The following is a 14,969-nucleotide window of genomic DNA, read 5'->3' as shown; positions in this document are numbered from 1 at the left end:
AAGCGCTTTTTACGACACGTCAGCATTCACCCATTCACACACACATTCATACAGTCAGAGGCTACCATACAAGGTGCCACTTGTCAGTGATAAACATTCACACACACTCACACACTGTTGGCCATGCCATCGCGAGCATTTTTGGGTTAAGTATCTTGCCCAAAAACACTTCAACCCCTAGACCCTCCAACCACTCTACCTCCTGAGCCACAGCTGCCAGGGACATCGTATATATTAGGCCATAAAAATGTCATAATTTAGTCATAGTATAGCCATAAAATTAGCATAAAAAGTAAAAGTATAGTATGTCATACAAATGTCTATGTATAATATGCCATAACAATGTTATATATAAATGACAGTGCAGTAAAGTCTTAATTAAGTCATAGTTTAGTATGTCATAAGAAAGTCATAAATGATATATGTCATAGAACTGTCATGAAAAATTCATAGCATATTATGTTATGAAAAAGTCATAGTACAGTATATTATAGAAAAATCATAAAAGAAAGTCATAATATAGTACATCATAAAAAGGTTTTAAATAGTCACTTTATATCAAAAAGTCTTAAAAATGTCATAACAAATTATATTATATATAGTTTCATAAGTTAAATTAAAAAGTCATAGTATATCAAAAATACTCATAGTATCTTATGTAATAACAATATCATAAAAAATGTAAAGTATTGTGTCATAAAATCTTTAATATTTAAAAGAATATTAGTAGGTCATAAAAAAGTCATAGCAAGTTATACAAATGTCATAATAAGGTAATCATAAAATAGTCATAAAAAAATCATGAAGTCATAGTTTAGTATCATAAAAAAGTTAAAGTATAGTGTAAAAGTTTAATTTAAAAAAAATCATAGTATATAGTATGTCATAAAAAGTCATACTATAGTATAGTTTGACTTATTACTACTTATTTATTAGTATCGGGTGCCTGATGGCGGCCCATGTTCTAGGCTCCTGAGCCCTTTGCTGCAGGTTGTCCCCTCTCACCCTGTCCTTACTCAGCGGTTCTATAAAAAAAAGCAGTGTATTAATTATAGAAATCAAATAGTATTTGAACCTTATATAATTTAGCTGTTCAGCCCTAAAAACCTTTATCTTGAATTTCATCACTTAGGTCACATGACACCTGTGACAGATCCATTGCTTGAAGAAATCTGAGATGCAGTAGAAAGCTTTAAAAAACAGTTATATGTTAAATAAACGTCCATGCTCACATGAAGCAAACAGAGTCACTGGATACTTTTAAACATTCTTTATTAACTTTCTCTTTTAAACACTACCAATTCATTTATAAACGGATCCTCTTTTCCATTTCAACAGTCCAATTACAAATGAATGAACATAGGGAGGAAAGAAAACAAAATAAAACACAGTATGTACACAACAAACCACAACAGCACTCTGTTGAGGGAGGAGCAGTCAAGGCAAAGCAGACATCAGTCATTTTACTTCATACTCTGAGCTAGTACCTTGAAAAATAAGTGTCTCATACAAACTTGTATATAAAAATAATAGTAGTTAAGCCAATATCCGAGGACTACTTAAGCATGTTATGTACCTAGTACAAAATTAAATAACAATAAAATAATAGTACATATTGGCATGAGGACATCATGTAACCACACAAATAGAATTATAAATAAAAACAAATATGGAGGAAACTACTTTTTAACAATATGAAAAATAAAAAGGATACTATTTAGCATGTGTAGGGTTTAAACAGAAATCTTCAGTTCACATTATTCGACCACACAAAATCCATTCACTTTTCGGACTGAACCAACAGGGGGCAGCACAAGCACTCATATTCTACATTACAGCAGGAACAAAAGGGGAAAGTATGAATGGTAGCATTTACCCCAGCTTATCTTCTCAGCAGCAGTGAGGCTATTTTAACACTGATTATCAGGAACAACAGGAAACACACTATCATCACACCTTCCATTTAAGCTCACTGCTAAAGGCCTCAGTATGCTTCAAATGAAGTTCCTGTATTAAACCCCAATTCCTCAGGGGAAGAGGGTTTTGAGATGCTGTTCAACCACAGAAGAAACACGTTGGTTGAAGTTTACTGATGCCTTCACCGGGTCAAACACAAAAATCACACAACTTTATACAACAAACAAAAAAGAAAACTCAATTACATCTTCAAAATGCAACCAGTGCATTTTTTCTTACACATCACAATAAACAAACTCTTTAGAAACAGGAAGTGAGAGAAACTCAGGTATCGTACAAGGAAGGTGACGAAACAAAACTACAAATAATAGCTAGCATAATGATAAACAGTGTTGCGGGCAAGTTTTGAGTTCTCCGTACAAAGGATGCTGGTTTATAGAACCAGCGCGAGTAGCGTTTCTGTTGAGTTAGCCAACCAGCGGCTAACTTTGTAGCTTCAGTGGAAAAAAGCATGTTGAAAACTAGCGGGGAAAACAAACGACCCCAACGACTCCATTTTCGCTCACAGAAGGTTCATCAGGGCGAAATGCTTCAGACAAAAAACCTTGGGACCCTTCGGCTTTTACTGTGAAGGTTTGTAGCATTTCTCTTTTTTAAAAAAGACTACAAAGTCATACAAAGAGGAAAAAACAGCTGTCCTGAAATATACAGCACAAAGAGCGAGAGGGTAAGGAAAAGCAGAGCTTAATAGAAATCTGAAGCTGGGGGGGAACACAAAAGATCCTTGTCAGCCAAAGTAGAGATTGTCGTTTCCCTTCCAACATAGGGATACTTCGTTTAGACAACGGCGGTGGCGGCAGGGCGCGGCTCGCTTGTCAGGAGTTTGTCTTCGTTCTGGTTTCTTCAGTAGAAGTTTAGACCCTGCTTAGCAGAGTGGATCTGTTGAGACAAAAAGAACATGGGTTGATCTCAGGTTTATCATGTGATGCTAACGGAAAGAGTTCGCGCCACCAAAGCAGCACAATCCTGAATTTTGAAATCAATTATTTTTGATATGTTTGAAGACTTCTTCACATGCTAACTGTAAGAAATTGTTGAGGGAACTTTCAAAAGTAACTTACTTTAGTTATGAGTTTTAAGCCCAATGTTAACGATTTCTCACAAATGTTTGTAATGTTTAAATCTGAAGTGATCCGTGAGAAATTTGCTAAAATATCCAAAAACATAAAAAAAAAAAAGTTATTTCATTATTTCACTTCACTAATTCTAACATTTTTGAGCAAAACTACAAAGAATTTGCCAACAGATAATCTTCAGACTGATAATGTTCAAATTATTTACTTTGTTATTTAGGGGGGGGAAAAGCAAAATAGTGTTAGAATTGTTGTGTTAAACAATTGATTAACGTGATATTGTAAATAGAGACTGAGAAACTTACTGGCTTACAATACACTTTGTTTTGTTTTAAGTGAACATCAACACATTTTATTCAGCTTTGTTTGCTGCTCCATAAAAGTGCTTAAGATGTGATTGTACTTTAAGTTGTTGAAGTTTGGCTACTAAATTGCCTTAAATGTTTTAGTTAATGTTTTTTTAACCTAATGTTACAAATATTCTCACTTTTTTTCCCCTCCATCAATTGAAATTGAAAAGTCGTGTGGTGAAAAAGCAGCATCTGAGACGCAGCAACGGTTTGTCTTTAGTGGACTTCCAGGAGGATTTGTGTAGTGAGACTGTGATGTTGCACTTTCTGCTGACGCAGCTCGGCTAGAGGAAAGTGACAGATCGTGTCGCAGTGGAGGCAAAGCTCAGGGGACGCAGGGAGGGTTGGCAGGCGATTAGGAAACGTGACCACACACACACACACACACACACACACACACACCCACACCAGAGTGGATCCACCCTGGCTGAGCTCTGGGTCCAAAGCACACTGTCACCTTTAACCTCTGCCAGAGCTGATATACATCTACATGTGGGTGGTTGGGTCCGTTTTTGGCAAACTGCAGATTGACTGTTAGCTTTGAATCATGTGTTCACCGTCCATAAATACAAGCTTTATTTTCTACATGTTTGTATCATGTATTTCAAGTTTCCATGGTTTGATTTCTCGTTCTTTGCAAGAGTGTATAAAGTCTGACTTTGTCCAGCAATGACCGCTACGAGCCACCCTAACTTTTTATGAGCCAATAACGTTGACGCTCATGATTAACCGTTAGGGCTATGCGGTAAATTTAATTTAAATTACGATTTTGGCTTCCGATGATTATGAAAATAAGGAAATTATTAATACTATTGTGCCTCTCTCGTTTTCTGTCGAGTTATAAAATCCCTTTTTGTCACTGCGGCAAAAACCAAACGTCGCAGACTCTGTTGGTGTCAATTAAACATCAGTGTGTGATGCTGAAGCAAGAGGAAATATCCCTCCGTCAGCTCTCCGGGGCTTTCTTCAACGAGTTAGAGACGACTCAACAAAGCTGATTTTCTCTCATCCATCTTCACAAACACACACGTCCAGAGTGCTGTGTGATAAGGGGCTACGGTGTGGGTGTGTGTGTGTGTGTGTATATATAGGATGTAATTGTGTGAAAATGACTGATGTCCTTTGCATGAGTCTATGCAAGCGATGGTGTGACAAAGAAGAATGATGAGCACCTGTGTGTGTGTGTGTGTGTGTGTGTAAAGCATTTATTGAATAGCGTGCAGGTCAGCATCAGTGTGACCTACATCCCTCTGGGTGTGCCTGGTCAGCGGAGAGACAGGAGTGGATGTGGTGTGACAGGCGTGATTGAAAGACTCCAAAGCGTTTGTGTGTGAAGACGGACACTGGGGGGGGGGGGCTCATACACACCTCAGAGACTTCCATCTGTCCTTCTCCACGTTGTTCTCAGGACCTTCGCTCTCGTACGATGCCAGATACAACGCTGCAACGAGAAAATCAAGGAAACGTTAGCTTTTCTAAAATCACTTTTTGTTGAGGCTCATAATTCAGGATGTTCAAAGATACATTTTAAACTGTTCTGATCCTTTTCAAAAGGAAATCTGTAGAAACTGAAAACGTCATGTAGTTTATGTAAGAGCCATACAAACAAAGATTATTGATATTTTTACTCTTCACATTTTTCATAGTCATCGCGATGATAATCGTCTTGAATTATCGCGTAGTAAAAATCTGATATGGTGCTTTCTGCATTGACAGCTAAAAAAACGTCTTGCTCACTTGATTCTGTTTATGTGCACACATTGGTCGACTGGAGGATGTTCACTATCACCAACACTGTCACCCATGGATGATAGTGTTGGCTGTAGAGCAGAAGAGCGCTAACAGCTGATTGGTCAGTTTGGTCGGTACACTTTAATGTCAGGAGCATTTTAGAGAACTTCCTGTCTGTCTCTGATAAGACGTGATAAGAGCCGAAGCCAGTGACACGCGACTATGATGTGGATTAAAGGAGACCCAAACTATCAGCGCTACTCGAGTATGAGATGTGATAACATGGTGTGTGTGGATTTAAGGCTTAGCAGGAAAGAGTCATATACTGACGCACTAAAATGCGTTTTTCAAGACACTGTCCAACAACTCCACACCTATACTATTGTCGACAGTAATCTGCTATTTTGATGATCATTATTACAAAATACAGGAGTTGCCCCTTCTTTTTAATGAAAATGTAATAAATGCATTTATTCATAAAAATTATAACAACATTATAACAACAGTGTTTATCTTATGCATTCAAGCATGAATAATACTGGCTGAAAATGTATTTTTAAAAGAGACAATTACTTTGATTATATTTCATTGGCCAAAACTAGTTTCACCAAAATGTCAAACTATTCCTTGAAGCAGTCTTGTCCTATATCATTCATTCATTCATTGATAAACGTACCATCTTCAGTGAATACTGGAGCCGTCAGCAGGTACTGCAGGATCTTGCGATCCTTCTCAAACGGACACTCCACTTTCTTCCAAGCCATGAACTCGCTCACTTGTTTGGCAAGTTCCCAGAATTTCTGGAATAAAACCAAAAACAGAGAGTACAGGTTAATATTCAACATCAACATGTTCATGGCTTTACGTCACACAGTGTACGCATAGTTGACTTGACTATTACTCTGAATAACAAGCCCAGGGGCCTTGTAGGGTTCTACCTAACTACTGTGGCTAAAGTCAGCTGTGCTGAAGTGTTAATGTACTGTAACAGGGAATCAGCACGTTCCCAGGATAGAATGAATCCCTAAAATAGTGCCTGATTCAGTGAAGCTGTGACCGAAGACCAGTGGAAATACTTATGAGTCTTTGGTCACTGCCCAGTGTTTGTTCCATGGAAACAAAGCTAAACTTTACACTCTTCATGCTTACTTCTTCATTCTCTAACACTCTTTAGGGAAGTGGTAACAAATAACACCAAATCTGTCGCCATGTGTAGTAAACGGTGACATTCTCTGACTGAGAAGTGAGCTGTAGAGGAAAAAAGAAAGAAATAAAATCTGTTCACGGGGAAACTCCCTCTGGGAAATTTTTAATTCAGGTTTACCTCGAAATTGATGTGACCGCTCTGCAGCCTGTTGGCACATCCCTCGTTGAGGAAATACAGGTCTTTGATGAGCAGGCTGAAGAAAGGGATGACAATCTGCAAGACAACAGAAAGAGAAAGGGATTTAATTTCACTGAGAAGATGCGAGGGGGGGTTTCCACATGACTCACAGGTGTGTCATCTCCATAAACATCGATTCAAAGGAAAGAGGAGTACAATAGACAAAGAAGGTCTCTTATAATGTTCCATTTGCAGAAAAGAAACTAACCATCTCCTCAAAAGACCCACACAAGCATTCTAGTCTTACAGGCCTGAAGCAGCGTGTACAAATACGAAATACTTTAATAAACAAAATAAATTACCCATGACAAAGTGAGACTAGAGTCGAGAGAACATTTTCCAGAAGAATTCCCCTTTGAAGTCCCTTAAATATTTCATCACCACCCTCGTACAATGATTCAGGTCACTGCGTGTCTGGGCGCAAACATAGAAGTTGACGGAGAGCGAGGTGGGGAAGAAGCACCAGACTCTATTCAAATAACGGTCAATTTTACGCTGGTGGGATTTACCCTTCTTCTCCGACACGGAATCAACCATCGGGAAAACAAACTGTCTGGCTGCTTGAATCTGCCATTTATCAGTTGCTAAGGCTGAATGATAAACAATACTTTTCTTTGCGAGTGTTGAGAGATTGCTGCAATCTGGCACAGTGACCTATAAAGGAAAAACAACTCGGTCCGTCACATTTCCCTGAGCATAACCCCACCCAGGATTATCAAACATTTATGAAGGTGGAGGTTTTTAAAGTTCTACTACCAGAGGGAGAGCTTGCAGAAATAAATACACAGAATGCAACAAAAATCTGCATTTGATCAATTCTGATTGCGTCACAAGTTGCACTTGAATAAACCACACACACCCTTTCCTCATTAGTTTTTTCCAGAAGCCATGAAATCCTTCTCATGAGCTTTTCTTTAACTCAGTTTCTTTGTTCAATTGCATTGGAAGCTTGTTTTGTGAAATTATACCTCCACAACATGCTTAAAAAGGAATACTTCACCCACATAATGACCATTTGTATGTTGACTTCCTGTGTCACCTTGAATTCTTGAAGAAAACTTTGTTTTTCTCGCATTCCCCCATTTACTTCAATTCATCAGAATGTCTCTCTTTCGATCCTTTGTTCACAGTGGAGGTGTGCGCCAGGTCTGGATTGGTGTTAAAAATAAGACTATAGAGGACGTGCCCATTAAAAGCTGTTGAAATTCACTATTCACTAGTATTTCTTTGTGTTTGTTGATGGTTCAACAGAACAGCTGATGAGTTTTCCTTATTTAGGGTAAATTACACATGATGAGCATTTATCATCATATGTTTGTACATTTTTTTAACTAAACTGCTAATCAAATTTTTATTTTTTTATTTTCTAGATTAATTGTCAATAAAATGTCAGAAAATAGTGAGAAATGTCCATCCCACTTTCTCACAGTCCGAAGTGATGTCTTTAAATGTCTCGTTTAACCCAAACCCAAAATCTTCTTTGTAAAATGTCTTCATGAGCTGTTGTTGCACAACAAACATGTGATACAGAGTCTACGGTCAGATCAGCACGTTGGCATTTTGTTAAAATGTCATTCCAAGTATATTAAATCAACATAGCAACAACTGACAGATCCTTCCTCACAGAAAACAGCAAAACAGGCTGATCGTCAGAGGAACAACAAAGCCAGCATTTATGCTCCAAAATGAAACTGTGGATGCCTACTAGAGATCTTAAACACCCCCCACCCCTCCCTTAAAAGGAGAGGTCACAAGGGCAACAACATGCCAGAATTCTTGGGAACTTTCCGTTTCCCGACCCCGACCTCTTGTCCGGGTATGTTTGCATTTCTGAGCTCCAAAATAACATCCCTCACAAACCTCAGGGAGCCAGATACATAATGACGGTACACTGCATCTCTGTGGAAACATATTCAACAAATGATGTATGAGGGGAGACTAACCGCTAACGTCTGGCAGCCCATGAGCTCTTAGCCGGTTCAAATACGGTCAGGGAGGGCAACTCAAGAAGCAGCAGAGAACACTACGTGATCTGGCGGGCGCTCGTGTGTTCTTTTCCCTCCCTCGTTGAAGAGAACACAACATGTTTGATGAGGAGGAAACCAAGACCTTCCTCATATCTTGACCCACTTATAAGGCACCCTGCAGTGTCCCCTCTGAGCTACACTGTTATGCAACCTCTGTCCCCCCCCGTCCAAGTCCACTACAGCGGCTGCTGATGGCGTAAACACGATGGGAACGCAGCTCCCAGATGATAACAAGGCACAACGAGGGACAGCGCTACAGTTTGTTTTTCTGCTTTGCTTTCCTTTCCTTCAACTTTGACGCTGCAGTGCATGAAAATAAAGGCCGTTTGATAAGCATCTCGACTTCTTACGTAACTGTAATCATGCTTATTCAGAAACTGAGAGGTCACTTTCGATTCCTCCAGCAGCTGTCAAGTGCTCTTTAGCGAGACACAAAACCCTCCATTATTTACTGTAAGTGCCTCTGGATGTTGAAATATAAACTAAAGTCTGGAGTGCAGATGTTCAAACTTTTGGGGCTTATGTAAACACCGGCTACTGGATGTGTCCGCACAAAACAAATGTCCGGCCACTTTTTGGCAAGTTGGACTCCGTTAAGTGTCATTGACTCGAGTAGACTAAGGCTTTATTCCATCCGGATTTCCCAGTGATGGTGGTTTTGCTAGTTTTCAAACTTTAGTTAAATGTCAGCATGTGAATGTAATTTGCAGTCCTCAGTTCTGCCCAGCATTCAGATGGGAGCTGAACTACAGGTGAACCAATTGAATAAGGCGATATTATCATATTCCAAATTTAAAAGAAAATGTGAACTATACTCGACGTATTGTTCTACGTGGCATTTAGTAAATAACTATACATTGTAGTACAAAATGTTCACTTTTTAAGCAAAGTTAAGCAAAGCACCGACGCGAGCTTACACGCGTTGACGTTGGAACCACTTCGGAAAAAAACTAGCCCCCACGTTGTTTCACGGGACGTGTATATACAGGAAAATAGTGTTTAAACTTACTTAAGAATAAAAGTGACTTCCTGGTGAACGTGATGCCATTTCACATTCTTTGAATAAATCAGCCTGTCAGTAATAAATAAATAAATAAAACTAAATTAATGATGTTTTTTTTAAACTATCATCTTCAAACTGTGTGTGTGTGATTAATCAGTCAAATGTAATAATTAAGAATACTTTTTCCAAAGACCAATCTGACACCTCAGTGTTCAGATTGGTTTTCTAGAATGATCACACTGATGATGGTGATGATGATGATGTTCAGGCCTCACCTTCTCTCTGCTGCTGTTGGCGGTGATCGACCTCTGCGTGGCTCCTCTCAGTGCTGTTCTGTAGTTGTAGAAATTGCTTGAAGGATCCATCTGGTGCTGTAGAGAGAAGAATACAATGTCAGTTTGAGCACAAGCTAACCTCTGACACAAGTCATTCAAACATAATAAGTATTTAACCCGTTGAAAATACGCATTCCTGTTATGATGCTGGGACTCGGACAATGCTGGTTTGAAAATAAAGGAGAAGTCTTGGGCTCTGAGAACTTTACATTGTTCACAATGTTTTAACATTTCCTATAATTATGGATTTCCAATCCTTAATTGCGTGAGAAAATATGTCTTGAAATGTGTCACTTCACAAACTGAAATACCTCCACCCTGTACACTTTAATGAAGTAACTCAAACCCTCAGTGTTGCGACATAAGCCTGTCTGACTTATGTGCTGCAGGAGATGATCCATCGAGAGTGTGACCTCGACCAAACGGAGGAGCACATTACCTCTGCACAGCCTTCACAGAAAATTATGACTCTGTGGGGCAGAGCGTTCGGGATTCACCTCAAATAAGGCTCACAGGGACAACACGGGAGGGTAAAAGGAAAATCATCAAAAGAGTAAAGAGACGAGGAGGTGTGTGATTGACAGAAGAAGAGAGACGGAGATGAACTCCGGTGAGACATGAAGGGAACCTCAAGAACTGAGTCTTCGAAAGCTTTTTAAATCCCAGCCTAACTCGTCTCCACCTCAGATCTCCTCTTTCAAAGGGCCAACTGACGGCCTGTCGGGCTCAGAGAGCATCTTCCCTGCAGTATCTGGGGTTTCCTCAGGTACCAGCCTCTATGCATTGAAGATGGTGCTGGGGAAGGGGACATATTTGGCTTTTTTGTACTTGAAGACCCAATAAAACTTTTCTTCACAAAGCTGAAAGATTGTCTCAGTAGTTTGATGCATTTTTTTTAAACATGGTTACACGTGAGATTTAAAGTTGCTATAATGTGATTTTTAAAGCACAATTGTATAAAAACTAGGAGAAAAGTTAATCCCATTGTTCATACCTTTCCTGCTTCTCGTGGCTGATACAGATGAGATAACCAATCATTTCACCTTTTTGTATTTTAAAAAGAAGTTCATAAACTATAGTTTACACACACCTGAGGGTAAGAAAGGCTAAGATGTAGTGAGCAAAGATGGATGATTTAATATTCCATAGCTCTGATCTAACTCGCATCACCATTGAGATAAACCTTTATTGCAATCATGTTGTGAAACTGTGAGAAATGTCCACATGGGTGATGCCATATTTGGCTCAGTTTGTTGTTCTTCTTTTCTGTGTTTATTGGCAGAATGCAAACCAACTTTAAAAAGGTGCATACCGCTCTACAGTATGGCAGTGTGCAGATGCTGCGCTTAAGTCAATGAAAGCAATTTGGCTTTGTATTATCAGATATAATTCTATTATTGGAATAATACATAATATAAATGTTCTATTATTCACCGATTACATTGTGTTTTCCTATTTCCTGTCAAAAATGCTTCTATACGAACCTATTTTTTGATTATTAACTGCAGAAGTTTCAACTGTAATATTGATATCTTTATGTTTCAATGATGCTGCACTAACATTGGTGAAAGGAAATGCTAACTGTGTTCATCCATCTATGTGAGGTCTGTGTGAGTCAGTCAAATCTCTGCTCTCCGACGCAGATCAACACAACAAATCCACAGAGCTGTGTGGGCACACGGGAAAACACACACAAGTGTGAGAGTTGGACGATTAAAACTGAAGAGACAGAAAATGCTGAAAAATGCAGATTTTCTGTAGGTTTTTCCTTTGCAGATGGATCCAATATATTCATAAATGTTTACCATACGGACTTCATTTCTCACCTTGTGTCTTTTTAAGTGCTGCCGAACAAAACACGTGCACATTATTTTAATTTCGATCTTTTCAGGCAAACTTACTTCTAAGATGTCGAACTTGGCCGTTTTGACTTTACTCCAGGTCTTCTTGAGACGAGACACAGGACTCATGTTCATCCCAGCTGCGAGGCGGACACAAGAAAGAAAAAAATAGACAATGAGAGAGATATCATACATCCAAGAAAACACCCAAACATGTTCGCATTAACACATGGCATTTTCCCCATTCAGCCAGACAGACGCGCACACATACACCCTCCACCCATGGCAGTCATCCTTTAACATCCCTCCACCTCCCCCTTTTCTTTCTTTCCATCTACTGCCGTTTCTTCTGATGCGGAGAGGAAAAAGGCTGCAGGAACAATGGAGTTAACACACGCCTCGTTTCCCCTCCCAGCGCTCTGCTTCCCATATGGTAATCCTGTGTGTGTGTGTGTGTGTGTTGCAGGTTCAGGCACTGGGGGTCACCGTCAGAGCAGAACAACAACACAAAACAACCCTCGAGTTCACAAAAGAAGTCACATCCACACACAGAAAATTAGGTTTTAGCAGTTGAGAGTTTTATATTTCTGACTCCACTTCCCAGGAGACAGTTTAAATTTAACATGATACTTTAGCGCTGCGAGGCCAAATTGGATGAAAGTTCCACGATCGCTGGCGTGTGAAGGTGTGTGTGTCAGATCTTGTATTGCCTGGGAAACGGCTTCATCTACTAACAGAGACACCAGTGTGTGTGTGTCTGTGTGGACAGGTGTCGACTGTGGTAAACGCCCCACTGGGACACACTCCCCTTTATGAGAACATTAAAATAGCGTTGATGTCTTCTCCTTTTCAGCAGCGACACAATGTCAATGTCACACTTTCTTCTTTTCTCTTTATTTAAAAAAGGGTTAGTTTACCTATATTTACTCACAAATATTTCAATCAATTTTATTGTCACTTCAAAAGTTAATTTCTGTTGATGAAACGAAAAAAATCATTTAATATCTTTTATTTTCGTTGAGTAATATATTACAGTTTTCTATTGTTCTAGGTTTTGAAATAGTAGTTTTCATGATCATTTCTTTATACTTATGTGATGTAATGATATAATTGGACTTTACTGTGTATGGTATTGTGATGTATATGTTGGTATTAATACAAGTATGCCTGTATTCCTAAGAAAACATAAATTGGGCATGTAATATACTACTCTATATTTCTTATTTTTCCATCCATTTATCTCTATAGAAGTTTTTGGGAGAATTGTTTTTCTGGAAGATTTATCCGATTTAAGATATACATTTGTCATTATTTCTTATGTATTGTTCCAGCACCTGAAGAATTTATTTTGGATGTGCTTACCCTACAATCTTCAGTTTACCCAAATTTTCATTTACCTCCAGCAGTATCTAGCAATGCAGATATTATTTTGTTTTGAGGTTTTGAGGCGTCTGTCTAAAGGGTCTTTACTGATCCGGGACATGAGTTGGGCCAGGTCCAAATTATATTCAGTCTTATTTACACCAGGTAGGGTTCTGATATTTGTGGTGTGTCCATGTGTATAATACCCAGGTCCAAGCTGGCTGGACCATCCAAGCACCAACAATCTCTCTGGCTATATACAGCTAAAGGTAAATAAGAACATTTTCTTTCATAATTTGGGTGAACTAACCCTTCAATGAGATCACACATACATTGTGTAACCCTGGTGGTTCCCTAGAGGCAAGATTTGCCTGTGGCGTTCCCTCCCTCCCCTGAGAGAGAAAGAGAGAGGACAGCTGGCGCTCAAATATCCTCTCCTCTCTGCTCCCCCCCTCAGCCCCCCTCACCGTCCCATCCTCCCTCTCTGCCTCTCCCTCCTCCCTCGTGGGCTCTCACTCTCTCTGGTCAGTGCTGACCATCTGCATGGATGGTTTGTTCTGCGTCCTCTTCCAGCTGCCTCCCCCCCTTCCTCTCTCTGCTCTGGACACACAGAGCCTCCCCCCTCAAGCCTGTGACGATGACCAGATGCCCCCTCCTATAAACCCTGGGACGTCTCTTGAATCCTCCGTCAGCTGGACCTCCAGCGAGGTCCCTAAACTGTCTGAGGTGCTTTAGGGCTCTACATGAGTCTTAATTATTTAACCTGAGTAGCTTTGCTTAGAATAACATCATCTTTTTTTAGGAACATATTTACGCACTGTGGTCGATGGCTTGGGTAAGGGTGACATGAGAAATAACTCCTTTTTCAGTTTTACTTAAATTAAATCAGCAACCTTCCATAAGTCTATTACTCCAAGTTTTAAACCACCATTGCTGCTGCCTGTCCAACTAAACTCTGATATTTTGGAAATAGATGTTATACTTTTGAGGGGTCACCTCTCCCGCAACACATGCTCCAAGTAGGCCACAATTAAACAAAAATAAGAAGGCTCTGCACACTTGGGTGCAACTCAAGCATTTAACAGTCCAATATTTGGGTCACTTGATGTTCCCACAGTACCCATGATTCTCAGCTGCAGCTACTGTGTGAGTGTCTGTGTGTTTCGGCAAATACAAGCAGTCAAATGCCAATGCCAGAAGGCCACGGGGAAAAACAGACAATTATCTGCATGAACTGCTGCCCTGTTCCCTCTGCTGCCGAGTCCCATTGATATCATTAGACTCAAGTCAATTACGTGCGTTGGAAATGAACTGGGACAAAGTCATGAGAGGTTACTGCTGCAGGGGAGAATACGTCGCTGCAAGACATTCTCACCAAACAACAAATTGCATTTATTACGCTGGTCTGATTTACTGATGACCGAAAGAAGAAGCAGGTCTAAATGAAAATGTGACAAATCATTTTACTTGGCTGTTGAATATATTTCTCAAACCATTTACTTATACAGAGTTCAAATTGCCAAGTAGCTGTCCTGACTGACAGAATAAAAGCATAAATCACATGTCATGTTATCTCAGGGGGAAGAAAGAAGAACACAACTCACATATGATAGCCATGAGGGAGTTAAAGTTGCCGATGTTGTAGCATTCACGCGCCACGTCGATGAAGAACTCGATGACTCGAGCTCGGTGCTTCTTCTTCACAGGCTGTAAACAAAATGGAGAACATAAAAAACTTTTTTTTTAAAGCTGCATTAGCACTCAGGATTGACTGCACTGTCTGGGTTTGTTTGAAATTAGGTTGTTTACTAAAAGTGTTTTGACATTAAAGTTCTATGCTGAAAGTACTGAAGTTTGCTTGTACTTTATGGGACATTTCAGTGATT

General features: G+C 39.6%; 1 protein-coding gene across 1 annotated transcript in view; it reads right to left on the bottom strand.

The window, feature by feature from the left end:
- Positions 1-1,255: 1,255 nt before the first annotated feature.
- rasgef1ba (RasGEF domain family, member 1Ba) overlaps positions 1,256-14,969 on the bottom strand; it is a 31,290-nt gene continuing 17,576 nt past the window's right edge. Inside the window, exons 8-14 of the mRNA XM_029439454.1 lie at positions 14,688-14,790; positions 11,782-11,861; positions 9,821-9,916; positions 6,456-6,551; positions 5,808-5,931; positions 4,769-4,841; positions 1,256-2,856 (exon numbers count right to left, since the gene is read on the bottom strand). Coding sequence (XP_029295314.1) covers positions 2,832-2,856; positions 4,769-4,841; positions 5,808-5,931; positions 6,456-6,551; positions 9,821-9,916; positions 11,782-11,861; positions 14,688-14,790 — 597 coding nt within the window. The 3' untranslated portion in view covers positions 1,256-2,831. The remainder of the gene's footprint in view (positions 2,857-4,768; positions 4,842-5,807; positions 5,932-6,455; positions 6,552-9,820; positions 9,917-11,781; positions 11,862-14,687; positions 14,791-14,969) is intronic.

Source organism: Cottoperca gobio, chromosome 9, assembly GCF_900634415.1.
Source record: "Cottoperca gobio chromosome 9, fCotGob3.1, whole genome shotgun sequence".
Taxonomy (NCBI): Eukaryota; Metazoa; Chordata; class Actinopteri; order Perciformes; family Bovichtidae; genus Cottoperca; species Cottoperca gobio.
Note: the sequence above shows the minus strand (reverse complement) of the source record. Positions and strands in the feature narration are given on the sequence as shown.